The sequence below is a fragment of the Porites lutea genome, chromosome 8 (assembly GCF_958299795.1).
Source record: "Porites lutea chromosome 8, jaPorLute2.1, whole genome shotgun sequence".
Classification (NCBI taxonomy): domain Eukaryota; kingdom Metazoa; phylum Cnidaria; class Anthozoa; order Scleractinia; family Poritidae; genus Porites; species Porites lutea.
This window is the reverse complement of record NC_133208.1, coordinates 15,661,768-15,687,443: the sequence shown is the minus strand read 5'-3', so window position 1 is coordinate 15,687,443 and position 25,676 is coordinate 15,661,768. Positions and strand designations below refer to the sequence as shown.

The following is a 25,676-nucleotide window of genomic DNA, read 5'->3' as shown; positions in this document are numbered from 1 at the left end:
TTAAAGCTCTCATTAAGGGTCATCAGCCTTAGATAAGTTCACCTTGAGTGGCCTTGTCAGTGGAGATGACGGCACGTTTAAACTTATGTTTCTCACGTGCCAGGTCACTTGGAATTAAGTAACGCAGATAAAACGTAACCTTCTTGAACATAGATAGTACGTACTACGCAGTACAATGCCCGATAGCATGTCATTGTAGACTGAGCCTCTTGCTATTGTACTCATTTGAATCAAATCGTACTTTAATATTTTTCTTTTGAATATATATTTGGTTTATAGTGAAAGTCCAATTTGGGTGATTAATGTATTAAAAGCCAATCATAAAGTATAGTACAGGGAAGTAAGTTTGCTCACGAGTCGTCTTCACGTGTGTTTTTTCACCATCCAAACAACTTCTTCCTAGGTTTTCCAGACATGAACTGCTCAAGGACAAACTGTGCCACGTCTTTGCGGTTCACTTCCTCCAGTGACACAGCCAGCTGCGAAACCATTTGTGATCGACTAAGTCGACAGCGTGTCCTCCAAACACATAGTAATCTAAACGCCTTTTCCTGGGGACCCATGGTGAGTCCGCCTAGCTGCAAAAGATCCCTGTCCCCCACCCCCAGGAAAGATCCAAGCTGCGACCACTCCTCCCCATTCAGTTTGTATGCGACTCGCCGAAGCTCGCGATCACTGAGGCAATCTGCAAGACAAAAGACAATAATAAATGAAAAATAATATAGCGATAAAGATGATTTATAATGTTAGCTTTTACAAGGGTTCATAACTTTTCAAAAATAAAAGTATCACAGTTAGCTAAAATGTCGAAAAAGAAAATGTATATTTCCTTTTACAGAGAAATGAAATACGCGCGTGTTGCGTGAAAAGATTGCAGAGCACGTTTTCCATTTCGTAAATGGACGTTGTTGATTTTTTAAAGAAATACGGAGCACTAATTCGAACTTGATCCTCTTGGATACTATGTCGTCTTTCTTACAGCCTGCACCAGGATCTCAGATAGCAGGGACGTCGCGAAAACAAGATCATGGAAAATTAGGACGCACGTGATCCGGGAAATAGGGCGGCGGCAGTAAAAGGAGCCTTCTCTCTCCCTAGCCCCCGTGTGTTTTTCCCAGCAGTGCGCACGATCTCTGCACATTACTAGGGAGCTAAAGCAACGGCGACGGCGACGGCGACGGCGATGGCAACGGCAACGAGAGCGTCAAAAATGCAACAGCTTTAGATTAGCAAAAGAACAACTTTGCACAGCATCACGCTTTTTGGGATACACTTCTTTGCCGTCGTTGAACAACTACGACGTGAGAGTGCCTAATAATTTTCCCGTTTAGTGAACACAAGACAACGACTCTCTTTTTCCTTTCCTCAACTTCGATACAGTCCTTTAGAATTCAGGTCCAAAAACGTTGGCTAACATTTAACGAATTGAACAAGATGAAAAAAGCGCGATAAAGTTTGTAGCAGCGAAGTGACGTTTTCGTCGCCGTCTCCGTCTCCCTTGGAACCTGGAATAGGCTACCTTCCTTACCACTGCACATAAGAACGTAGTATGTGGTAGTCTATAAATAACAGTCTTTCGTAAGTTTTTTTTATAATAAGACCTTTCATAAACCCAACTTGGGCCATTAAGACTACTTATCAAACAATTTCTTACCAGTCTGAGGAACTTCGGCGCTACTTGACGGCCCTGAATGTGGAGATGAGCTTTCTACTGATTCATCCGAAATGGAGTCAAGGCTTTGCGTGCTGCCATGTTGAGCGCTATTTCTTAAAGTCTCAAGCTGTTGAGCCAGTTTCTTTCTTTCACTTTCAGCTTGTCCCAGTTTTTTATCCATCACTATTTTCATTTGGCGAATCTTGGAATTTTAAAACGTTGGCATTAGAATTACAGAGATTCTAGATTTATTACATGGTTCACTTATTACCCTTGCGAAGGTCAGTTTCGACCTTTTTTAGCGCCTGAATGAAGAATGCTCCACGGACGATTCAGGGCCTCAACATTTTCCGCCTTTGGCTGCATTATGCCTTTATCTATGCAGTTTTATGGACTCGTATACTTTTTATACACTTTGATGGAAAAATTTGAATTTACGTTTGAATCAGTTTGCTTGGAAACGAGTACAAACTCCCGCGCTTTGCCGGGCTGGTCAGCCGGTTAAACGCGATTTTTTTCCTGTAAGCCGGTGCCCCGGCGGCGCGAATTCGTTAAGCGAATTCGTGATTCGGCCTCTTGGGCAAACTTTGTTGTCATGTTCTCGCAAAGTTTATGTTTGAAAAAATAAACTTTGTTTTCAAGAGGTGCGCCGAGATTTCGGCCTTTTGTACCTTCCACTCGGTCAGAAATGATAACATGGCGATACCGAACTCTCGGCAAAAAAGAGAGCTAGCCGGCTTATGCAACTTGGCCTCTAAGAGATGCCCGTTTAAGGGCTGGAGATTCTTAAGAGTTATATACAATGGAAGTTGAATTAGGCCAAGAAAAATTATGCGGGCAGTCAACTGCTATGGGTAAGGACTCACTATATTTTGTAGTTCCACTTCTTTTTTCTGCCAGAGTTGTTTCTCCTTGATGTGTTTTTCTGATAGCTCTGATTGAAGTTCCATACACTCTTGCCTAAAATAAAATTAGCCACAAAGATTCTTGAAGGGAACTGGCAACTTGAAAGCAAGTCAGATAAATAATGGCGATTATAGACAACCTAGACCTGAGCTAGATTTGTCCTTATTCGCCACTTTCGAATTTCTCATAAGACACCTTGTTAGCCCCTCTGCTACCCCTCCCAAATTTTGCAAAAGTTTTTTTTTTTTTTGCAATTTCTCTTAGGACGTCTGCATTGCTGAGAAGAAATTTAAACAATGGTAATAAAAATGTTGGTGGTAAACAAGATGCATTATGAATAATGCGATAGTCGCGTGGCATAGATCTGGGAAGAGGCAGGGGGGAGGGTACTCCCTTATATAGGCCATATAGGTATGTGCCTTTCCAAAGGGTAGGGTTGTTTAGCCCTTTTGATCCGATAACGGGGCTGGGGGGCGGGGGAGGGGGCGTATACTTTGCCCGTTTTGGTCTGGAATCGGAATTCCCAGGAGTACCCCACCCCCGGGAACAGGTAATTGGATGGTATACGATATTGATGAGCCTTTTTCTTTCGCGACCCAGTTTAATCATGATAACACAGTATGTATCGTAAGCAATCTATCTACACTAACAGGAATAAGGTTTTAATCATTGACGGAATAAAGTCTAATAATGAAATAGCGCTAATTAACCTTTCGGGAACTAATGGCTAGGGCAAGTGGCCTTCCATGGAAAGTGGGGAGGAAAAGCCAAGATGATCAGAACGTTTAGTCACTACAATATCTTAGCATTTTATCGACTTCGGTTTCAATTCCAGATTTTAGGGCTAATATTTAACGGTTTTTTTTTTCACAAGGGCTGTGATGTGAATCTCGGCTAGGGAAAAATACCTGAGTCTTTTTGTCCATTTGGCTTCTATTTCATCCAATTCTCTCTTCAGTTTGGAATTGTGGCTGTTGTTTAGGTGCTCCAGCTCAGCCTAAACCAAACGAAAACAGTTAAATAATTTCATGTCCAGCCTCTCATTTTATTTCATGATTTGTGACTGGGGATCCTGGAAGACAGTCATTTTCTGTTACCAGACTCGTAAAACTATATACTAAATGTAAAGGGACTTAAGAAGTGCTAATGAAGATGATTAATTGTGTTAATCTTGTGTTTGCTCGGGTAGCTTTAAGGGTTAAGTTCAGTGTAAAATGGGTATAAGAGTCGCTATGGCAACTAAGGCTGGATGTATCCTAATAACAACAACTTGATGGCCTTGATTACATCACACTGTCTCATTAAGTATTGGGTGTGAGTGAGTTTTAAGCACCCTCCATGGTTTTACCCAAACCACTCATTAATTCCCAAAAAATAGTGTAATCTGTGACCTTCCGTATGTGAACCCTCGGGACCGTAAGTGAACCCGCGGGACCAGGCATAGATAGGTGTCCGCCCATAGTAAGTAACACTGTCTGGCTCAAAGCAAATCAGGAAGAAAATTTTGGTTTGTTCTGTTAAAGTATTGAGAGGAAGAACTACACTCATAGTCGTTAAACTGGCATTCACCTTTCTAGGGGATTTCAGCCTTGATTTGCTCTACTGTCCGCTTAGGGTAAGTTTCATTTTTATCTTTTTTTTTCTAAATTAGCTTTCGTGGACCATATTAAATAGGGTATCCGCGTCCGCTGCTAGTGGGACTGTCCATAAGCGGAGATCTTGACTATGCACTCGTTTTAAACAACAGAGTCCACTTACCTCAAGTTCCGCTACTCTGTGCTTGCACTTTCTAAGTTCTTCATCCAGTTCGTTTATGTGCGCATCAGAGTAGCCGCATACCCCGTTGTTGGAACCATTGACCGCATTTGTTCTCATCTCTGTCAGTTCGTGGACTCGCCTCTCCAATAACTCAATTTTCTTATTTTTAGCTGAGATTTGCAGAATCAGTTCTTCCTTTTCGCTTTGTAGAAAATTATTCATAACTTCTAGAGACTCTATTTTTTTCTTTGAAGCCGCCAGAGCCGTGTCGTTGGTAAGTTCTTTTAGACTTTTGTTTTCCACCTCAAGGCGTATTACTTCCTGTCTAAAATTTTCAATTTCGGAAGAGAGTTTATCATCCGAGGATGGATTCGTTGACGATTCTTCAATCTTCCCAAGAAGAGTATCAACTTCCTAGAAATAAAGGAAAAAAATAAGCAAATGAACTGAGGTTGAAAGATAGTAAAGTTCTTAATAAATTCTTTACAGTGCAGCGCACAGCATCATCAGAGCCATAAGATAAACATCAATAAGTCATTGCCTTTTTGATGCCTTGGTGAGCACTTAAATTGGGTGTGTTTCTTTGGGATGATCCGGATCAGGATCGGTGATCCAAGATCCCTCGGATCATGGTAGATCAAATGAACCGATGAAACCTTGTCCAGAGTGGATTCATCAGTTCAATTGATCTGCCATGATACGAGTGATCTCGGATCACTGATCCTGATCCGGATCATCATTATCTTTTTCTTTTACACTGTATTTTTAGTAATGTATTTGTGACACGATCACCAGATGGTGCAAGTGAAAAGTGTGTGTGTGTGCGTAACCAATATCATAGTAGTAACAGAAGTGAGAATGATTGTGCATGGAACGCTGATGGTCGTAGTGATTAAATGTCATCTGGGTGAAGAAATGAACAAGTTGCCAAGTAACCAGAGAGCAACAACTGAACGAGCCAATCACAAGCGGGAGATAGCGCATAGATCCGCACCAGGCCCCGGAAATCGCAAAATGATGATAGAGTCACGATTCGGATTCGGTTTCTCTTCTAATAAGCTTAGATGAGGGGTGAGTTTTGAACCACTGCTGATTTTTCCTTTCCATCGTGCCAAAATTCCCGGAAGGTACGGTCGAGCCATCCATAGAACGCCTCTCACGAGGTAAGAGACATTTCCGGATGGCCGGTCTCTCCCGTTCGACCAAATATAAATTTCAAGAATTCTCGTTTTCAGCCTTATTTCACCGGAAAATAATTATACCGGTTTCTTTGGTTAGTCTCTCGGGTTGCCATAATGGAAAACACACAATCGCAAAAGCACACTATGGTTCATAACCGAAACAATTGAATTGCAAGAATTACTTTAAATGATGAAAAGGAAACAGTGAAAGCCCAGGGCCCGGTTCCTCGAAAGTTTATCCCAGGATTAAGCCAAATTTTAAGCAAGGTTTTCTCCTTTAAGAACATGGAACTGGAGCTTACAAAATACTGTCGAGCCTTTACTCCAAGATACAGTGATGATAACACAAAATGCTACTCTAAGCAATACATAGGAAGGTAAAAAACAAAAACGGAACAAAATTTTAATCCTGGATTAGCGCTACGTAATCGGCCTCCCGGTAACCGTCATTGCATAAGCATGTGGAATATGATGGTCCGGGTGAGTGTAGTCCTGAATCGGACTGCTGGTGACAATAGCGACCTTTAGATTCTAAGACGAGTACGACAACGAATACGTGATTTACTCATTACTAAGTAGTGCACGCGTGTGAACCAGCGTTATTTTAGCGGGAAAACGTGGTAGCCGTCGTCACTCTACTACGAGTTTTAGCGAGCATGTCGAAGTGGCGGAAACAAGTTATCAAATGTTAGAAGTTTTATCATTTTGCGATCGGGAGAGGGTGTAACCTCCTTCACTTAAGGTAACAGTGCTGAATTTTCTGGTGAAAAATGGTAAAATGAAGCTTTCCAGCGAGTCTATATTTGCAGAATACGCGAAAAAACTTAAAGTCAAATCTTGTACTCGTAGTCGTCCTCGTCCTTGAATCTAAAGGTCCCTATTCACTGCCAACAACAGTCCAGTTCAGGACTATACACACCCGTACCATCATATTCCACCTAATTACAAGAGGAAACAGTTAAGCAGTGATTGTGACTGGCGCATTTGTTGCCACCTCTAAACTCACCGTACCCTGTTCAATAAATGATCCTTCTTTATCAAGGATGGTGGTGATGGCGATTTAGAAGACGACAATGGCAATGGCAATGGCAATGGCGATGGCGACGATAGTTAGATGATGATGAGGTGATGATTACGATGACGATGACGACGTCGATGACAAAACAACAACAAAGAAAATACAACGTGCAACCAGAATTAACAGGTGCCAATCATTGCATAAAGCAAACTACGCAAAAGCGTTTACTTTGGCAAACAATTTGTTTTAGAGACTGAGAATACCATGCACAAATCATGGCCGAGATTAGCTACAGCTGTGCAACTTAACTGGATGTTGCCTTAACGTTCTAAACCCTTAATGTAACCCTTCAGTGCTGTAACATTTTGTCTGACGAGTGTTTACTTAGTGTGAATACATAAACGAACCATGTTTTAATATGTTCGATTGGTCGTCCTTTGGAATGAAACATTGTACTGGTTCCAAGAAAGCATGACGGTAATGAAATTTAACTAATTTTCTTGGGTTAAGATATTTGTTCCAGTTCCAGAATACGACCAATCGGACGACTGTCACAGTGGTTCATATTATTAGGTACTCTGTGGGACCTATGTCGGACTCTATCTGACTAGTGACATTGCAAATAAGTGATCTCAAATATTTGTCTTTCTTGAAGTACAAGATTATCACTTTTTTAATGTGCTTTTATTTTTATAGGCCTGCTATATACAAAAGGCAGCCAGTGTTGCAAACTTCAAAGGCGTACATATAGTTTTAGCCTTGCAACTACAAATGTTACTTTATTTCTATTTATTATGCAGTTATCACGTGCTTAATTTACTCCTTCGTGCAGAAGTGCCACTATTTTAATACTATCGTTTCTATGCTTTTAAGCTTACAGCCATGCTGGTGATAAAATGCAACATTTATGCATTTGCAACTACAAATTACTCGATACTTGTGTAGAGGTGTAGAGGTGCAGAGGTGCTGTTTATTCGTGGCTCAATAAGAGTCCTCGAAAGTCTTGAGGTAGGTGCAAGTGCTGCCGATTTCCTTGAGCACGCCATTCATTCTTGCTAATCCGGTTATACCGGTTATTCTATGGCCACCAACCTGTTCGAGTTCAAATATTTGCCTGTTTTTCTTTACCAGCTCTCGCGCAACCAACATCTGCTCCTCTTGGCTCCCTTTATCATCTTCGTTCCAGTTCAACTGCGTTGCACTAGTCTCCAGGCCACTGACATGGCTTGGTACAATCTCGCCACCCGGCCGCAGCGTTTCATGGTTGGGATCTATGCGATGTTCTTTAATATCTTCTTCGCTTTTGACGATTGCAATACTCTCAATTGTGTGTAACCTTTGCAGTTTATCCTTGGCATGATCAGTCGGCGGGGGTCGCTCATCAACTGACTGAGCCTTCTGCGTCGGAGGCCTTTCGTGATCTAGATTACCAGTTCTCTGCATGCGTTTCATGAATTCGATTCGACGAAGCAATTCCTGGTTTTTGTTTTGGTACAGTGCAAGATTTTCTTGGTCTTGAGCGATTTTGCTCTGAAGGGCTTGCAGTTCTTTTTGTTTGCCAACGATATCTTGAATTGTGGGTGTTTTACGGGAAAGGGTTGGGCTATCAGCGACATTAGGATTCTATAGAACAAGAAACAGAAAGTGCAAGTTAAAAAATCAAAGACTGGAAGTTAAGGTGTCATATATAGTTATAAGTATATAATAGTTATAAGTTAGTTAACGGATCCATTCTACGTCATTTTCTTCGAATTTTTTCAAATTCCTTTAACTTTGCTTTTTCATCCCTGCTATGTCTTGGTTACTTTAGACCCTACTCCACTAACTTTTTAGGCACCAGTTCCCAAGCTCATCTATTGGCAATTAGTTTAAAGCTTGATAATTTTTTTCACTTAGTTCTTTCGTCCATGGAGCTTAAGCACAACATTAAAGAAGTTTATTTTGTAAATTAAAGATACCTGGCATAAATTCTTACCTGCGTATTTTTCTTGGTTTCATCAACCAAAGTCACGGATTCCTTTTTGGATTCCTGGTTTGTCTGTTTCATCCGGGAATACTCCTCTTGCAAGGTTGCGTTCGCACTGCTTAGCGTCCCAAGTTCCCGGATGAGCGCCGTTATACTTTCCTTTATACAAGACCAGGCTTTACTTTTTCCCGCGGAAATGTCAGCAGCCGAAACTTGAAAGTTCCCGGGCAATTTCGCTTCTTCCAAAGGATTAAGAACGTTGGCAACGATCCTGTGTCTGGTAGTTTCAAGTTCATAAATCAAAGAATCATTTTCTTTCTTTTTGAGTTTAATTTCCTCTATCTTGCTGTTTGCATTGTTGGTTTCAATTTCAAGCTTTTCTTTCAGCTCTTGCAGTTCTTTTTCTAGCGCGTTCACTCGCTCTTTAGAGGACCGAAGATTCTTTTTCTCTCTTTCAAGGCATTCAATTGTTTTTTTATGTTCATATAGTTTTGTCCTGTGACCCTCATCCAAGCTCTCCGCTCGTCTCCAATGCTGCCGGTTGTCTTCTCCAAACTTGCTTGACTTCAGCTCCTCTTCAATGAGCTTGGCTTCTAATTCCTCTCTCCTGGATTGTACAATGGTTTTGTTTTGCTCCAAGTTGTGGCCTCTTCTAGCTACATCTACGTTCTCTTGATTCTGACTCACCGGTTCGGAAATGCCACGCAACTTAGCAATTTCTTGTTGCATCTTAGCAATCCGCTGCCGAAGGTTCGTGTTGCTTCTGTTAAGATCATCAATCTGCGTTTTTGCGTCTGCGAGATTGTTGCTTTCAATGTCTATGTCCTCTTCTAGCTCTCTGTTAAGCTTGCGAATGCGCCCATATCTCTCCTCTAAATCAACGTAGTTTTGGTGCAGCTCCTCATTATCTTTAATGAGGTCTTGAATTTCTTTTTCTGCGTTTTCCAACCTAAGTTTTTTAGAATCATAATCAGGTTTCAATTTTTGCAGCTCATTTGAACTCGCTTCAAGTTCTTGTTCTAGCTCACCCCTCCGCCTTTCCAAAGCATCCCTTTCGTTGGAAACGTTTTCAAGATCACTTATTTTAATGTCTAAGCGCTCCTTTATGGTGTTGAATTCCTCCTTAAAGCACTCATATTCTTTTTGCACTGTTTTGTACTTCTGCAAAAGCTCCCTAAGTTCTTCACTCAAGTCTTCGACTTCTTTCTCAAGAAACCCAATTTCCTCTTTCAAAATTTTGACCTCGTGTTTATTATGGCCAGACTTATTTTCCACTTTCTCATAAGACTTTTCATCTAGACGACAGGCCTTCTCTTCTTGAAGTTTTCTCAGCTGACTTGAGAGTTCTTCAATCTTCTCTTCATCCGCCTTTTTCACAGCCGAAGCTTGTTCCTGTTGCATAGATTTCTCATTTTGAAGCCGATGAAGATCGTTTGAAAGAGTTTCTACCTTTCTCTTTAAAGACGTGGTTTCTTTCTTTAACCTCATTCCCTCTAATGCTTGATTTTCCAATTGGACTTCAAGGTTTTCATTATTCTTCTGAAGTCGTTCTCTGTCTTCCAACGACGTCCTCAAAGTTTCCTTAGTTTCTCCAAATTTCTCAAGCTCCATCATTAGCGATTTGTTTTCTTTTTCTAAATTTTCGATCTGAATTAAAGTTTGTTTGTTTTCCCCTTCCAAAATCCGCATTTGATCATGTTTTCTTTGGAATTGCTGGATATCATTTGCAAAAGTTTCGTTTTCTTTTTCCAAGTCTATGTTTCTTCTATTTACTTTCTCAAGCTCTTGACGAAGAGATTTCTTATCTTCATTAACTGTATTCAGTTCTTGAAGAATGGTGTCTTTTTCATCTCTAAGGACATTAAAATCTCCAAGGTTCAATTTCAACCTTTGGATTTCACTCATTAGAGATTCGTTACGGCTTCTTAATGTTTCATTATCCTTCAATGTCCGGTCTCTTTCTGCAGTAAGAGCACCGAAATCGGAATACACCTTGTCGATTTCATTTTGCTTTTTAATAAGAGTTTCGTTCATTTCTTTCACGTTTTCAACTTCTTCTGTCATTTTTTCTTCTCTCAGAGCATTGAAATCTTCAATTTTTTCCTTCAACTTTTGGATTTCATTCATTACAGATTCGTTGTCGCGCCTTAATGTTTCATTATCTTTCAATGTCCGGTCTCTTTCTGCTGTAAGAGTCCCGAGAACGCCATTCACTTTATCGATTTCCTCTTGTTTTTTGAGTAGAGTTTCGTTCAAACTTTCAACTTCTTTTATTACTTTTTGCTTCTCGTTTCTAAGAACATCAATCTCCTCTTCTGCCTCCTTTATTTCGTCCAGCAAAGCGTCATTGTCCTCTATAAGAAGGGCCATCTTTTCCAAACCAACCACTTTCTCTTGCTTTAATTTTTCGAGCTCTTCCTTGATCTGATCAAAATCTTTAACCTTCAGTAATAGTTGCTTTTTCTCATTTCTAAAAGTCGCAATTTCGTTAGCAGAGTTTTCTTTTTCACTATTACTTTGTTTGTCGTTAATCTTTTTTAGTCTATCAGACTCTTCTTTTATCCTCATGTATTCGTCAGCTTGTTGTAGAAGTTTCTTGTTTTCATTTACTAAAGCGTTATTCTGTTTTAACAAATCATCTTTTTCCTTGCACATGTCGTTTATGTTTTGTTCGTGTTCTTCTCTCAACAAACTTACCATATTCAGGCCAATGACCTTCTCTTGTGTTAGCCTTTCATGTTCTTCTTTTATGTTATCCATCTCCTTGATTTGTTCAACAAGCTTTTCATTTTCATCTCTCAGTATTTCAGCCTGCTTAACAGCGTTGTCTTTTTCGAGCTGTAGTTCAGTGAAGCTTTTCATCTCTCTGTTCTTTTTTTCTAAATCATCGCGGAGACAATCACGTTCACTTTTGACTTGCTTAAATTCGATGAGTTTATTATCAAGTCTTTGGTTTTCATTTTTCAAAATCTCAAGTTCCTTAAGCATATTTTCTCTTTCAGTCTTAAGGGTGCTGAAATCTTTTCTTTCACGGTTCAGTTTTTCTAGATCATGAAGCAGGTTATTACTTTGTTTCCTCAGTCTTTCGGCTTCTTGATCTGCGTTAGCTTTCTCATCTTTAAGAATTTTTAATTCATCAGCGTAGCTACTTATAGCTTGTTTATCAGCCGCAGTAACAAGATCACGTTTATGCAAATCCTTCTGCATCTCATTGACCCTTTCTTGTAGCGAGGTGCGCTCCCTGCCAAGCTTGTCAGCTCGCTGCATTTCATCTTGCACTCGTTTTTCTAGTATTTGACGATCGTTTGTTACCTTAACAAGATCGTTCTGCAAAGATGCGTACTCCATTTTTTCTGTTTGTTTTTGCTCAACAAGGGCGCGCAAGTTATCTCTCATGGATTCGATTTCGTCCTTCATATGCGCAACTTCATCAAGTCGGGTCTGCAATGACTCCTCCAGCTCTTCCGATTTACTCTTGCGCTGGTGCCGATCATGCTTTTCTTGCTCCAGAATTTTGTTCTCCTTCAGCAGGTTTTTGTACTTTTCCGCGAGGTTGACGTAAAGGGTGTCGCCCTTCGCTCTTTCCTCCTTGATGAGCTGCATGTCCTTCTTGAGAGAGTCTACTTGCTTGTTAAGAACTTCGATTTCTTCTTCTTTGCTTCTCAGTCGTGCTCTTAGTTTCTCTCGCATTCTTACTTCAACCTCGTCATGGGCCGGGTCGCTGCTATGTAACTCCTCTTTCAGTCGATTACATTCTTCTTCTATGTCTCTATACATTTTCAAACTTCTTCGCTTGTCAATTTCGACATTTTCCAGCTTCTCTTCTAATGCTCGTTTCTTTTCTCTTTCCCTGGACAATTTTGCTTCAAGTTCCTCCGTGTGGAGCCTCAGTTGCTCAAAGTCTTTTTTAAGCTCGATATTTCTCTCGCTTTCCATTGCACCCTCTGTTTCTCCTCTAGTCACAAGCCGATTTTCACTGTTTCCTTTCGTCTTCTTCCCAGTTTCATTTTCTTCCTCTGTTACGTTGCTGATCTGTTTACTTAAGTCTAAGGAAGTACTTTCCAGCTGACTTTCCCTTTCTACTACGATTTCTCTTTCCAGAAAGGAATGGCTGCCCTGAAATATGGAATCCATTAACAAAGAAACCAACAGATGATATCAGAAAGTCCCTCCCAATACGAATCACGTAATCCACTCGGTCTGTGTTGAGAAAAACCTGCGGCGATGTAATAGGCCATTGCCGAGTTTCAAAAGCTCTTACTTTCAAAACGAGGCTATTTTCATATCAATAGCTTCGCACTCAGCCTCACTTTGAAACAAAGGTTTATGGCAACTCAGAAAAGGCCTATTTGTTGAGATTTTTCACAAAATGATTCTTTTTACCATGCATAACTTTCTCCTTTTCAACAACAACAACAACAATAAATGATAACATGTTTAGTTATTGCAAACTTTACAAGTCAAACGTCAAAGAGAATTCAAAATACACCAAGCTTTCCCAGAAAATGATAAAAATGACAATGACATAGAATGATTTAAATTAGATTTTCTGAAGCACCTAAAGAGGGACAATTCATCACGATATAAGCGGGTTCTAAGAATTTCGGTGACATGATGAAGTAATCAGGTTATACCATTGCTTTTCGTTTTTCTATTTCACGGTGTACCCACAAAAGAATGAACGAAAACATGCCTTGGAAGTTATAGATCCAGAGAAGCACCAGAATCATGTTTTTATGACTAAGTCCACCCCATGCTTTACGTCTATGTCTTACCTGCTTTGATAACTTCACCGTTTCCTCCAACTCTTTGTTTTTCTGATTTGCAGAAGAAAGTCGTCCTTGTAGAGAAGATACTTCTTTTGTCAGTCTGTCAATCATATATTCATAATCTTTCACACGCTTTTCATAATCACTATTCTCTAAATCTTTTTCTCGCTTTGCTTCTTCCTTCTCGATGCCGCTCAGTTTAGTCTTTAGCGACTGGATTTCCTCGTTAGCGGCATCCAATTTGCTTTTGTAGTTCTCAAGACAGGTTTCTTTTTCTTTGCTGTCTGTTTTCAGTTGTTCGATCGTCTTCTTCAGTTCGTTAATTTCTGCTTCTTTGTCTTCCAAGTCATCCTCTAACTGGTCTCGATCTTTTTCTAGTGAGGTCACCTTTCTTTGCAAAGCGGAAAGTTCGTTTTCCTCATTGTCTAAACAAAAATTAATGGCAAATAAACAACAACAACAACAACAGATGCATCAACATCGACTAAAAGTCACTTCAGGGGAGATGACTGGTGTCGTCTGTCAACAATATAGGTCTGCTTTGAAAAAGCTCCAAAGGGGGCAGGCATTACGATAGAGTAGTCAGGAAAGCACCTGATAGTCCAATGCGAGTTTTCTTACTCATGAAACTTGCTTTAGAATTTTTTGGGGGAAACAATCTGTCGATATTACCGGCTACCGAACGGAGTCCCGTTATCACCATGGGTGGCATGAAAAAGTGAAAATGTAAGGTTATCAATCAAATTTTTTTGGCTAAGAGAACTACCGAGAACTATGCCTTTTTTTACAATAACTGAGCAAATCCTCGTGCGCTGATTGGTCGAGATCTATGGTCTGTAAGAGTATAGACCATGGAATGACGTAACATTTTCCGAGAAACTTCGCAAATGGCCACGCGCGTGACTGATGGCGCGAAACGGGAGAGGCTCTTTTTCTTCTCGGGCTGCCGCCCTCGTTTCGCGCGTCTCACGGTTTCGCCGCTCCCGCGCGCGTGCATTGCTCTCACTAAATCTGAAGAAAAAGAGAGACTGCTCGCAGTCTACAGGAAACTAAAAATAAACGTAATTGTAAAAAAACAAATCGACCACAATTTTCCATGGTCTACACTCTTATAAACAATAGAAATGACGCCATAAAATATTCAAAACTTTGCAGAGAAACCACTCACGAGCCTCACTTGAGTTTTGAACATTTTATGACGTCATTTCTATGGTCTTTTAGTGTGTAGACCATGGAAAATTATGGTCGATTTGTCAAATCCATTGACGCCTACGTTGGATACTCACCAGTCAGGTCTCGGGATGTTGTAGCCTGAGTCGCAACTGGGAATCTAACCCTGGGCGATTATACTAAAAAAGGGGACTTGGGTGTGGGAATATGCCCGAAAGGAAATGGTAACAGGTAATGTTTATGTTGTCTCGTGGCATGAAATCGAGAATCGAGACAGTGCACACTAACTGGCGCCTATAGCCCGGAGAGTGCAACTTTCATACTAGTCCTATGTCACTGCGTTTTCACGGACCGGTTTATTTTTAGATGCATTTTGGAGCACTTTCTAGCGCAAAAATGGAAGCTCCGCTCTGTCCATGAGCGCATTATGAATATAAAAAGCGACAAAGGAAAACTAAACGTTATTAAAAGGTCAAAAATGCCATTTTTAGGAGTTTTAGTTTTGATGACTGGCTTGTGGAACCTGAAAAATATTCTTAATTTGCGCCACAATCGTTCTAAAAATAAACAGGTCAGTGAAAACGCCGTTACACGAGCACATGGGGATTGCTTGCTCCGTGTTATGGGCGCTCTTTCCAACTTTTTCTTAACAAAATTCTACAGTGATCTCACGAGGTCGTGAGATCCATCGGGAGATTGTTTACAGAATGACTGAAAAAAAGCCCCCATATCAAACCACAAACCTGGTATTTCATCACCGTATCCCACTGTCTTAGACTGTTCTAATTCTGCATACGCTTTGCTCAGTTTTGAAGCCAAATCCTCACACGTTTTCTGTGATTCTTCCTTCTGTTTCCTGAGTTTGGATAATTCTTTTTCCATTTCATCTGTGTCTTTCTCTTCTTCGCCTTCCCTAGCTTTTTCTTTTAAGCCCTCCATCTCCGAAGCAACTTTCTCCAACGTCACCTTTAGTTCGCTGTTAACTTTTTCCACTGATTTTAATTTTGCCTCTAACTCATTTTTCTCTTTTGACAATGTCTTTTTCTGGTCATCTAAAACGCCAAATCGTTTCGTAAGCTCCTCGACCAAAGATTCTTTTTCATCTCTGAGAGTAATAAGTTTAAGTTCATATTTGTCTTTTTCTTCTCGAAGAGTAACGATCTCGTCTTCTAGAGCTTTATGAACCAAAGCATTGTTCTCGTTCGTTTGTTGTAAGTCTTCACTTACTTTACGCAGGCTCCCAACTTCGTCCTCCAAATTCTGCTTTGTATCGCGAAATTCTTTCCGTTCTCGTTCCAAAAGATAGACTTTTTCCTCAAGCACGTCGTAGTTATCAATTCTTTCTTTTAGCGAATTATATTTTTCAGATAACGTTTCGAGAGCCTTGGTTTTCTCAAAGAGTTGGTCCTCTAAAGCCCGCCTCTCTCCTTCACTTTCAGCCGCCCTTTTTAACACGTCGCTGTTTGTTTTCGCTTTTTTTGATAAACTAACATTTTCAGTCTCTAATTTTGAGATCTTTTCCTCCAGCTCTTTCCTTGAAGTTTCACTTATATGTAGTTCGTCTTCCAAAGCATCCGCTCTTTCTTCTTCGTCTCGAAGTTTGTCCTCTAGTTCCTGACTTTCTTTCTCAGCGTTTTGTAATTTGGAGACCAGTTCCTTTAATTTTGCTTCCATTTTCTTTGCGTCTGGTGGCATACCCTCTTCTTCCGATTTACTGCTTTCTATAGACAATGAAAAGGTTCTTCGATCAAAAATAAGTCGTTCAGAGCAACTACGATGAAACGAACAGTAACATTTTCTTACAAACAATTCTCATTCGCAAAAACGCCTTTAAAAGCGGCGGTTTATATAGTTAAAAACTACTTGGTGACTAATTATATTTTTCATCCTGCCACCAAAAATAACCGGCAGAGACATGCAGGATTGTAAGGCAAATGTGAGGAAGGCCCTGTTCAAACGTCGAATTTTTCATGTACTAAACCCAATCCCTTAAATTAAGTACATAAAGAGAACTTGAACTTGTGTGATTTCGGTCGACCTAAATAGGTATTTAGTTTGGTACATGAAAATATCGATATTTGAACTGGGCCTCCAGTGATTCATCCGACACAAATAAAACCAATAACAAGAAAGAGAACAACAACTAGGTTTTGGAACAGAAATCAAACCTTTAACCCCCTGGGCTGGGTTGTTCAAAGCAGGGTTAAGATAACCCAGGGTTAGTGCAAAATTTCAATCCAGATATGAAAGCTTAAGAAGCAAATTCAGTTTTATTCTTTTTGTCCACAATTTGATGATTTGATACTAAGAATCGAGAAAATTATCCTGAAAAATGCTTTTGAACAAAAGAAATACAAACCTGGGTTAAAATTTAACCCTGGGTTAACGCTAATCAGCTTCGAACAACTGGGCCCTGGTTACTTGTCCATATGCTCTACCACTGAGCCATAGGAGACTCGTGGAAGCTAAGGCCATTAAACTAGCTAGGATCATGTGACAAGCATCATAGTGCTGAAATGTGGACTGTTGCATCTCCTCAACGATTATTGTGATGGTGCATTTGAAACTTGAATGTTACTTCAATCGGTCACACGGGTGAATTGAAAAAAACATCAGGTATAGATATAAAACATGTACTTAGCAAACTCTAACTATCTATAAAAAAGGAAGAAGGTATTAGTTTTTCAAAGTACCGCCACAACCACAAAAGAGCACGAGAGAAACGTTCGTGTTACTGTCTTGTAATTAAAACTTGGAATAATAAGTATTTTGATCTATTCGTAATCAGCATCTTATTATTATATTATCGATTGATTACCTAGCCGCTTTCTCTCTGTCGGAGATGCAATGTTGAAATTTTCGTCTAGACCAAGCTCACCCTGAAACGAATAAAATGCATCAATCAAGGATGCGGCAGATTGATTATATACTACAATTTAGTGTAATACGAATACACAGAAAGCCAAGTTCCCTCCCTTCAGACGTTTAACAAAATCTCTAGCCTGATCGACTCGTGTACAAGTTAGAACTAAGGATAAGAAAGAATAACTTGTATACTGGTCGATTGACCTGCATCCATCCAAACCACTTATTTCCTTGGTCCCTATAACCTGCACTACCTATTGTTTTCAGGGATACTGGCATAGTTATGTCACCATCCCTATTGTTTTTCCAGCCAATCACAAACCATGTCTGGAATAGGTGCAGGTCGGCCCATACTAGTTGTTTATAGCTTATAACATTTTTCGCACTCCGAAGTACGGCCACTACAAAGTGTCTTTAACGTTATTACCTTTTTTATTCTTCAGAGTTTAGACTGTTTTTTGGGATATGAGCCAATAGATCGTTTTCACTAGCATGGTCAGAGGCTATGCAAATATCTTGCAATGAAAGAAAGGTTTTACGAGAAAAGAGATCCCCCACATTGATCCCCACAGGAATTCTTTCGGTACACCAGAACGGCTGCAGTTTCATTGTTTCGTGTACCAATATGGCCGCCGCGCGTGACGTCATGTGAAAACTACTTTAACAGTTTTCCCAAGAAATATGGGTTATTGCGTGAGGTCAAGATGGGTGGATATTGGCGAAGCTCTCTCGCACGTCTTTATAAACCCAGACGAAGTCGAGGTAAATAACAACGCAAACAAGAACGAGACCAATATCCAGCCATTTTGACCGAAAAAACTTGGTGCATAACGATTTTATTATATGGCAAAAAACAAAACTATTTTCTTGCGGGGCAAAGGAGGGAAATCCCGAGCAGGTAGCCAATCAGAACAGAGGAGTCGTTTTGCTTTGCCGCTCGCCGATTCAGCCAAAGAATAAAGCAAAATACTGAAGGATTCTGGTCGTTGTGGAGACATCACCCCGTGGTCTGTTTACCGAAAATTAAATAATTACATTAGAGTGTTAGAAAAGGCAGTCATTGGAAAATAGATTGAAAACCACATAAAAATAATTTTATAAACATCTCTAAAAAGAAAGAAAAGAAACCCGTATCGAGAGAAAAGTTTACTGAGTGTGTGCCCGTAAATCAGTGGCTACGTTGTAAAGACACACACATACAAAGAAAATTACAATTTTTGACATTGCAATAATTTGACCTGGCGATTTGAAGCAGTCCAATGTTCCTAATTACTGAAATATGTTAGAACAGCAGTACTTTTTCATAGTTGCAATAAAATTGGTTACTCATCGGATCGTAACAGAGAAGCTCGCACTTGAACTTGGCTGAAATCGCCGCAATACTGAGAAGCCTCTTCTCTGTTTCTAATATCTTTCTTAGTTGACTTAGCCGTTCAGCCGCCTGTAGGCGCTACGAAAAAGTAGGATTTGTAAGTACCTTAATAGAAAAATTACCACTGGAACGAAGAGACGCTTTTTTCATTCATTTAAGCAAAATCCATCGCCGTAAGCTTCCGCACGCGATTATTTCTTTAATAAAGGATCATTAAAAATAAAGTCAAAGTTGTTTTCCTTTACCTCGACGCCGTTCTAATATCAAAATTAATGATGGTTGAGCGAGCAACCGTAAAGTTCAAGATCTATGTCTCAATCACTGCCAAAGATTCAAACTTATACCCCACCTTACTTGGCTTTCCGAAAGAAAAATTGTGAACCTTCTTCAAATAATTTACAGCAAATAGTTAAAACTTCCTCTAAAGTGCGACTAAGCGCAGTCAATACAGCTTAACAAATACTTACATCGTATCGATCAAATGCACCATAGTCAGTGATAATCATCTGGCAATTTATGCTTAATTTAAATCATTATAGGTGATAATAGAGTTTGAACTTTCCCAATAAATAAACGACAAAAATGTAGCTATCTTGGCCAGAAAAATCATTCCTTATATAGGTGGAAATCTTCTGTATGTTTTAGATTTCAGGACATTTACAGAGAAAAAAAAAATATAGAAGCGAACATACTTGCCAATTAGTCCTGATCGAATGTTTTCCGGAAAATCGGAAAATTCTCGAAGGTTATGAGAATATCATTAAAAATGCCCAAAGATTTCTATTTCTCATATAGGCCGGACTCAATCGTTGCTGATTGACTTCACAATGCACAATTCTAAATGAACTGGTGACTCTACTTTAAGTCAGAAACACATTCTTTACAATCAGCTTTCCCCTGCCAAAGTGCGTTAAGTTCTACTTTAATAAAGTGAAATTCTAAACTCACCTCTGAAAAGTGTTGGCTTTTCTGCTTGCCGGTAAAGCCTGGGGACTAGATAATGAAGGGACATAGATTACAACAAATCGATGCACACATAAACCAACGGATGATATTAAACTATGTTGTCTCGACTTCTCGATACCCAAAGATGCGTTCTGTATTGTCCATTTAAGTGTCTTAATGAATCATAAATTGAACCATGAAAGCGAGTTGAAGATACGTATTCGACGTCAGCACCATAAAATATTACGCATAAAAGTGGTTTTGAAGTCCGAAGCCGGATTTCCTTGAATTTCGGAATTGTGGCGCTGAATCTGTCATGAATGCCTGCATGTGCAGTAGAAAACACGGAAAACAATGCAGATATTTCCCTTCTCTTTCATTGTAACGTACAGGGGTAGAGCGCAAGAATTTAGGCCTCAATGGCTGTTTGTTAAAGTGTATTACGTGTTTTCAGCATTCGGCTTGAATTTGATTTTTCTCCTTCTGATGTGAAGCATTTTCTTGCAACCAAAAGTATCCACCTTTGTTCAAGCAAAACAAAGGATAAATCGTTCATACGCTTTGATATACATCACAATGCTTGGTCGCGTCAGTGGTTTCCTTGGCCTTACTCGACCGCACTTCCGGCTGCATAAACAATGACAACAGAAACGTAGGGCTTTAACTTCCCTTTGACCCAGGCGAGAGAAGGGGGGGGGGGGGGGGGTACTCAGCAACGTCTTATACAGAGGTTCAACTTCTTACTTCTTCGTAAAAAAGGAACCCCCCCCCCCCCCAAAAAAAAAAAAAACGAAAAATTGCCCTGTCTTCTTAAGTATTTTAATACAGTAAGTATACCCATCATCTTTACTGCCATAAGATGGGTACGTTTGAAGTACTTTGATAAAAGCCCTTTTAAAATAACGAAATGACACATTTCCGTACCCTTTTATATACTTCAGCTCGCGATTAAATCCCTACCCTTTCATTATTATAACTAAAGCCTGAAAAAGATAACTTTCGGACGGAGCCTTCCCTTATTTGCAATTATAGGGAGTACCCCCCGGGTCATTTGATAGAATAGAATAGAATAGAATAGAATAGAATAGAATAGAATAGAATAGAATAGAATAGAATGGAATGGAATGGAATGGAATGGAATGGAATGGAATAGCATAGATTAGAATATTATTGGCTATTATAGGGAGAAACACTCCCCCCCGGGTCATTTGATTGACTACTCTTCAAGGTTTAAGCAAATGTTATACCGTCACTAATGAAATGATTCAGTTCAGTGCTTGACTTGCGCCATTTCATCGTTTATTGGTAAATGGTTACATTCATGCATTTAATGTTTATTCTATCGAGGGAGCAAACTTCGCATATTTTCCAAAATTAGACTGTACCTTGCCATCCTCTAGGATTTGACCCGGTTTCGATGCAGTAATAAGAGCAAGCTTTCTTATATCTTCACGTACAGTTAGAGCCATATTCCGTTTACAAGTTTAGATACGACACTGCACGAAAAATTAGATTTACACAAATTTGCTCGGGGCAAAGTTGGTACAAAGACGAGAAAACGATGAAGAAATCAAAGGCAAAGATGGTAAATACCGCATTTGCGTACTGGTTTACATGGGGTTGTAAATTCATGGGCAAATGCGGTATTTACCATATTTGCCCTTGATTTAACCTTATTTTGCATCATTCACCATTTAGTTTTTTGGCATTATATTTGAACTGAGTAAATTTGGTATAAATCAAATTTTTCGTGCAGTGCGATGTCTTATCAATATAGCAATCCACTCTATTGATAGCTGAGTGTCTTGGCCTGTTATGACCATCATCAAACTGCATATTGCTCACGTGGTCGTGATATTAGACATGCGGTGAAAAATACAGCAGATTGATGCAAATAGACACGTGTGAATATTGCCTTACCTTGATCCACTCATGTTCCAGACATTCGTTGACAGTCATCCTTTTCCTATTAAAGGGAAATGGAATAGAAGTTCATCCGTTTAAGCTGATGGAAACTTTAAAGTTTTTTTTTTAAAAAAAATGTAAATGTGCGGTTACTTTGATTTTATTTGGACGTGTTCTAAACGAGCGGAGAACTGGTGCGACTTAAAGTATACGATCGCAAAGACTTTAGGGATCGCTTGCAGGGACAGTAAAGACATGGACGACAGCAGCAAGCCACCTGTTTAAGACGCACTTAGGGTTATTGTGACTGAGAAAGACATGCCCGTAGGTGCATTAAGGTCTTTAGGAATTCTGTAAAAGTGAAAATGGTTTGCATTAATTTCGTAAACTTCCATTGCAGTTTGGATCGCACCACCGTCCTGTATTGCGCCATGTTTGTTGACCTTCATGATGTCTCCCCCAAACGACCCCAAGAAGATTTTTGGTCGCATTTTGTACCCAGTTCCTCACTCGTTTAGAACTTGGCGAATTCAGAGCAGCTATGTAAAAAGGCTGTTACTAACAACTCGCGTTTTTGAGCAATAAATGTAGGTCATTACAAAAGTGAAAACAAAGTCCTCCATTTTCAAAGCGTAAACATGTTTACAAAAGTTTTAAACAGAAAAACCATTTCAAGACGTACTTGGGTTCTTTAAGGAGGAGTCTTTTTATGAAGTCCTTTGCCTCTTTGCTGACGTAATCAAATACGTCAGAAAACTCCCATCGTGCCTTTGTGATGCGATTAAATGTATCTGCTTCACTTTCACCCAGGAATGGAGATTCACCACTCAGCCTGTAGAAAAGAATGAATTTGTAATTATTGACAAAAATTGAAATTAGCGAGAGGAAAAGATTTGCCATGGAGGTTAAGTTCAGGATATGAATGTCTTTTATTCAAGTGCGGGATTTTTTGCCAAAGGCTTAAAAGCTAATTCACCTCTCCATAATAGTCTACTTTCATGAAAGCAACGATCACACATGAATTTTGTTTCAAATCCAAACATAAGCGACGACATTGCTAGAAGACCAAGTTTCCCAACAACTCAGCTCTGATGGATTTTCATTGGATTCTTTGGAACTCTATATGGCCCTCCTAATATTTTAAAATGAGCACTTACATGATATAAGCTATGATTCCAATCGCCCTGAAAACAACAAAAAGGAAAAAAAAGAAACCAATTGTTTATTACTTCAATGATCTTAAAACAAAACGCCTTTATGTGGTTAACAGCGTGCTTATAGCTACCAGACAGTACTAACTGTGCTGGCTTCGATATCATGATCTAACACTCTTAGTCGTGTTTGTGTTGCATAAAACACAGTCACATGTAGATGGATGGCTGCGCGTTAACCACTATTTCTAGTCATTTTCCATCAAATGGTCGCGCTAAAATAGCTTTACGACCTCATTGTAGCTATGAAATAGGGATATAATCCATATATATGACTCGCTATTGTCGACATCGTATACTTACAGAAAACAGTTATTCACGGAGAACAAAGTCATGTTTTTCTTACCACATATCAGCAGAAAGCGTCACCGGTTCGTAGTTCACAATTTCTGGAGCTGTTTGTAAGAAAAAAAGAGTGTCAAAAAGTGTTATTGCTGAACAACATCCGCGGCTAATGCAAAATAATGCTGACAGACCGAAAATTAGAGTTCATCATAAGAGGAAATTCAGGGAGATAACATCCCTCCCAACAATATCAATACATAATCTGGACAGTCTACTCATTTTCAGGAAGTCTACTCATTTTCAGGAGAATTTACAAAATGATCACCTGAGGGAAAATGCTTTGATCTTTTATCACATTTTCTCGACTAATTCTTTAAGGAAATGTGTGGAGATCGGTCTGAAGAATTTGTAGGTAGATATATTGGTATTTAATGTCAACATGAGAATTTCTTTTTTCTTCGGTTTACAAACCTGCTTCATGCTGAATTTGGTAAATTCTACAATTTTATATGGAAGATGGCCAACTTCAAACAATTTGGTGACGTCCATTAAAGGGTTTAGTATTGTCAGAAGATGACAATCAGTGTTCGTAATACTTCCTAGAAGTTACACTGCGTGCTGTTTCTTATATTTTTTCAAAGTTATCATGGGTAGCACGCGCGAGGAACGAAGGCAGAAGCCCCAGTCCCTTTTGTCTGAAAGCATTTTGGTCCCAACGCGCTCACTGAGACTGAAAACTTGACGAGTCGAAGAGCACTCAAAAGTGGAGACAAAGAAAAAAAAACTCCATTTTCAAACAAAGCGGATACGTGGCCTTAAAATAATGATTGGGAGACATATTTGTTTAACACGAAGCTGTAATTTTGTCATTCAGCACAAAGTAATTTCCAAAAATACGGACTGTGTTGTAGTCTAGCCTATTTATGGCACGGATGAGCCAGAGATTCCATCACTGCATGAACGATAGTTCGGGCAAGCCAGTGGACGATTAGGTAGAGGGTAAACAAAATACTTACCAACATACTCGGCAGTTCCAAACGAGATTTTCGTTTCTTGTTGGGGATCAAATTTTCTCGTCAGACTGAAATCAATAAGCTTTACTTTGGAACCTCCTTCGTTTTTAAACATCACATTCTGCGGCTGTTGAGAAAGAAAGACTTAATCACTCAGAACTCATCTGGGTATTTAATCAGCATTAATGAGCATGGTCACAGTAAGAGATCAAGTTTTCCAAACAGCTCCGCTGGTTGACGGTGACACTACTACCACCATCTCTCTTTACGTCGATTTGTAGATAGTTGAACCATTGGCTTCAGGTAAAGGTAAAGCAACCATATTTTACGTCGATAGCTCGTGACAGTTATAATTGATAAACTTGAGGTTGACGATGCACTCATTATGCCCCCGCCCCCCTCTCTCCGTCAATGCTCCGTTTTAAGGGTATTTCAAGCTAATCAAAGCTACACAGAAAGGAGAGAAGTTGAAACAAGGATGTTATGTCACCGGGGATCGAACTCGGGACCTCGATCACCGAAGGCCGCGAATTAACCAAGTGTGCCACCCTTCAGGGAAGAAATAAGAGCAAATGGGTGTGACTAAAAGGAGCTGTGTCACGAAATTTATCAAAACTCAAACAGACAGAGCTGCCACTAAATTGAGTGAAACGTGAAAATAAACACTCAAACATTAAGGGAAGATGTACATTTGTAAATAACACAGCAAATACAAAAAAGGCACGCATGGACAAACTTGAAGAAGATTGAAACGGATTTCTTTTGCTGTTTTCGAAAACTTGTTAGCCTAAGAGTTAATCAAAGTTCTTTTTTGTTACATTTGATAATAATTGGTTCGATACCCTAACGGTGAAAAAATGCGAAATGATGACAAACAATGATGTCTTATTGTTTCTGCGAGCAGTAAGGAACACCATACGAGTAGCTCCTACATTACTGGAATACGGACGCGTTATTGGCAATATTATCCCAATCAACTAGACTTAAGCACAGGCGTTTTTGTTACACGCGACTTTAGCAAATAGTACTTTATCGAGCAGTCTTGGTCGCTTGAGCCTGCAGCTTATGTGGTCGCGGTTTGACAAAGAGGCTTTACCTTGAGGTCCAAATGCATGTATCCTTTGTCGTGCATGAACTTTAGGCCTTCCAGTACCTGCTTGAGAATTTTTACGGCTTCAAATTCCGGTAGAGAATCTCCATCTATACGGCCGTTTAAGTCACCACCTCTTGCACTAAGATCACGCAAGAAAAATTACAATTAGCAAAAAAAGAACAAATTACAACTAGCTAATTCTGACGTCCCCCAAGAAGGATTAGGATAGGCATACTTGAAAACGATCCACCTCCATGCCGGTATGATATTTGGTGATCATCAATAAAAAGTTTATGCATCTGTCTAATCTATTTATGCTTTTTTCACTTTCCTGGCAATAAAATATTTCAAAGAACATTTTTATGCTACTTTTTTGCCCAGCAACGGAGTACGCAGGTTGTAATATGACTTTGACATCTTGCTGCAACTTATCATGAATATTGTCGATGAAAAGGAAATTTCCAGAACTACAAGCCCGGCATTATGTTCCACTTTCATTATCAATTGCTTCTAAAGAGAAGCACAAACAGAATTTAATCTCTCCACTTTAAAACGATAGAAGAAT

The 25,676-nt window shown here is 39.6% G+C and overlaps 1 protein-coding gene across 1 annotated transcript in view; it reads right to left on the bottom strand.

The window, feature by feature from the left end:
- Window positions 1–224: 224 nt before the first annotated feature.
- LOC140945249 (uncharacterized) overlaps window positions 225–25,676 on the bottom strand; it is a 51,277-nt gene continuing 25,825 nt past the window's right edge. The window contains exons 23-39 of the mRNA XM_073394300.1: window positions 25,115–25,250; window positions 24,022–24,145; window positions 23,067–23,115; window positions 22,667–22,693; window positions 22,192–22,341; window positions 21,525–21,570; window positions 19,608–19,652; window positions 17,241–17,301; window positions 15,166–16,143; window positions 13,259–13,677; window positions 8,493–12,599; window positions 7,610–8,140; window positions 4,319–4,732; window positions 3,469–3,557; window positions 2,521–2,614; window positions 1,655–1,856; window positions 225–685 (exon numbers count right to left, since the gene is read on the bottom strand). Of these exons, the coding sequence (XP_073250401.1) occupies window positions 378–685; window positions 1,655–1,856; window positions 2,521–2,614; window positions 3,469–3,557; window positions 4,319–4,732; window positions 7,610–8,140; window positions 8,493–12,599; window positions 13,259–13,677; window positions 15,166–16,143; window positions 17,241–17,301; window positions 19,608–19,652; window positions 21,525–21,570; window positions 22,192–22,341; window positions 22,667–22,693; window positions 23,067–23,115; window positions 24,022–24,145; window positions 25,115–25,250 (7,780 nt within the window). The 3' untranslated portion in view covers window positions 225–377. The remainder of the gene's footprint in view (window positions 686–1,654; window positions 1,857–2,520; window positions 2,615–3,468; window positions 3,558–4,318; window positions 4,733–7,609; window positions 8,141–8,492; window positions 12,600–13,258; window positions 13,678–15,165; window positions 16,144–17,240; window positions 17,302–19,607; window positions 19,653–21,524; window positions 21,571–22,191; window positions 22,342–22,666; window positions 22,694–23,066; window positions 23,116–24,021; window positions 24,146–25,114; window positions 25,251–25,676) is intronic.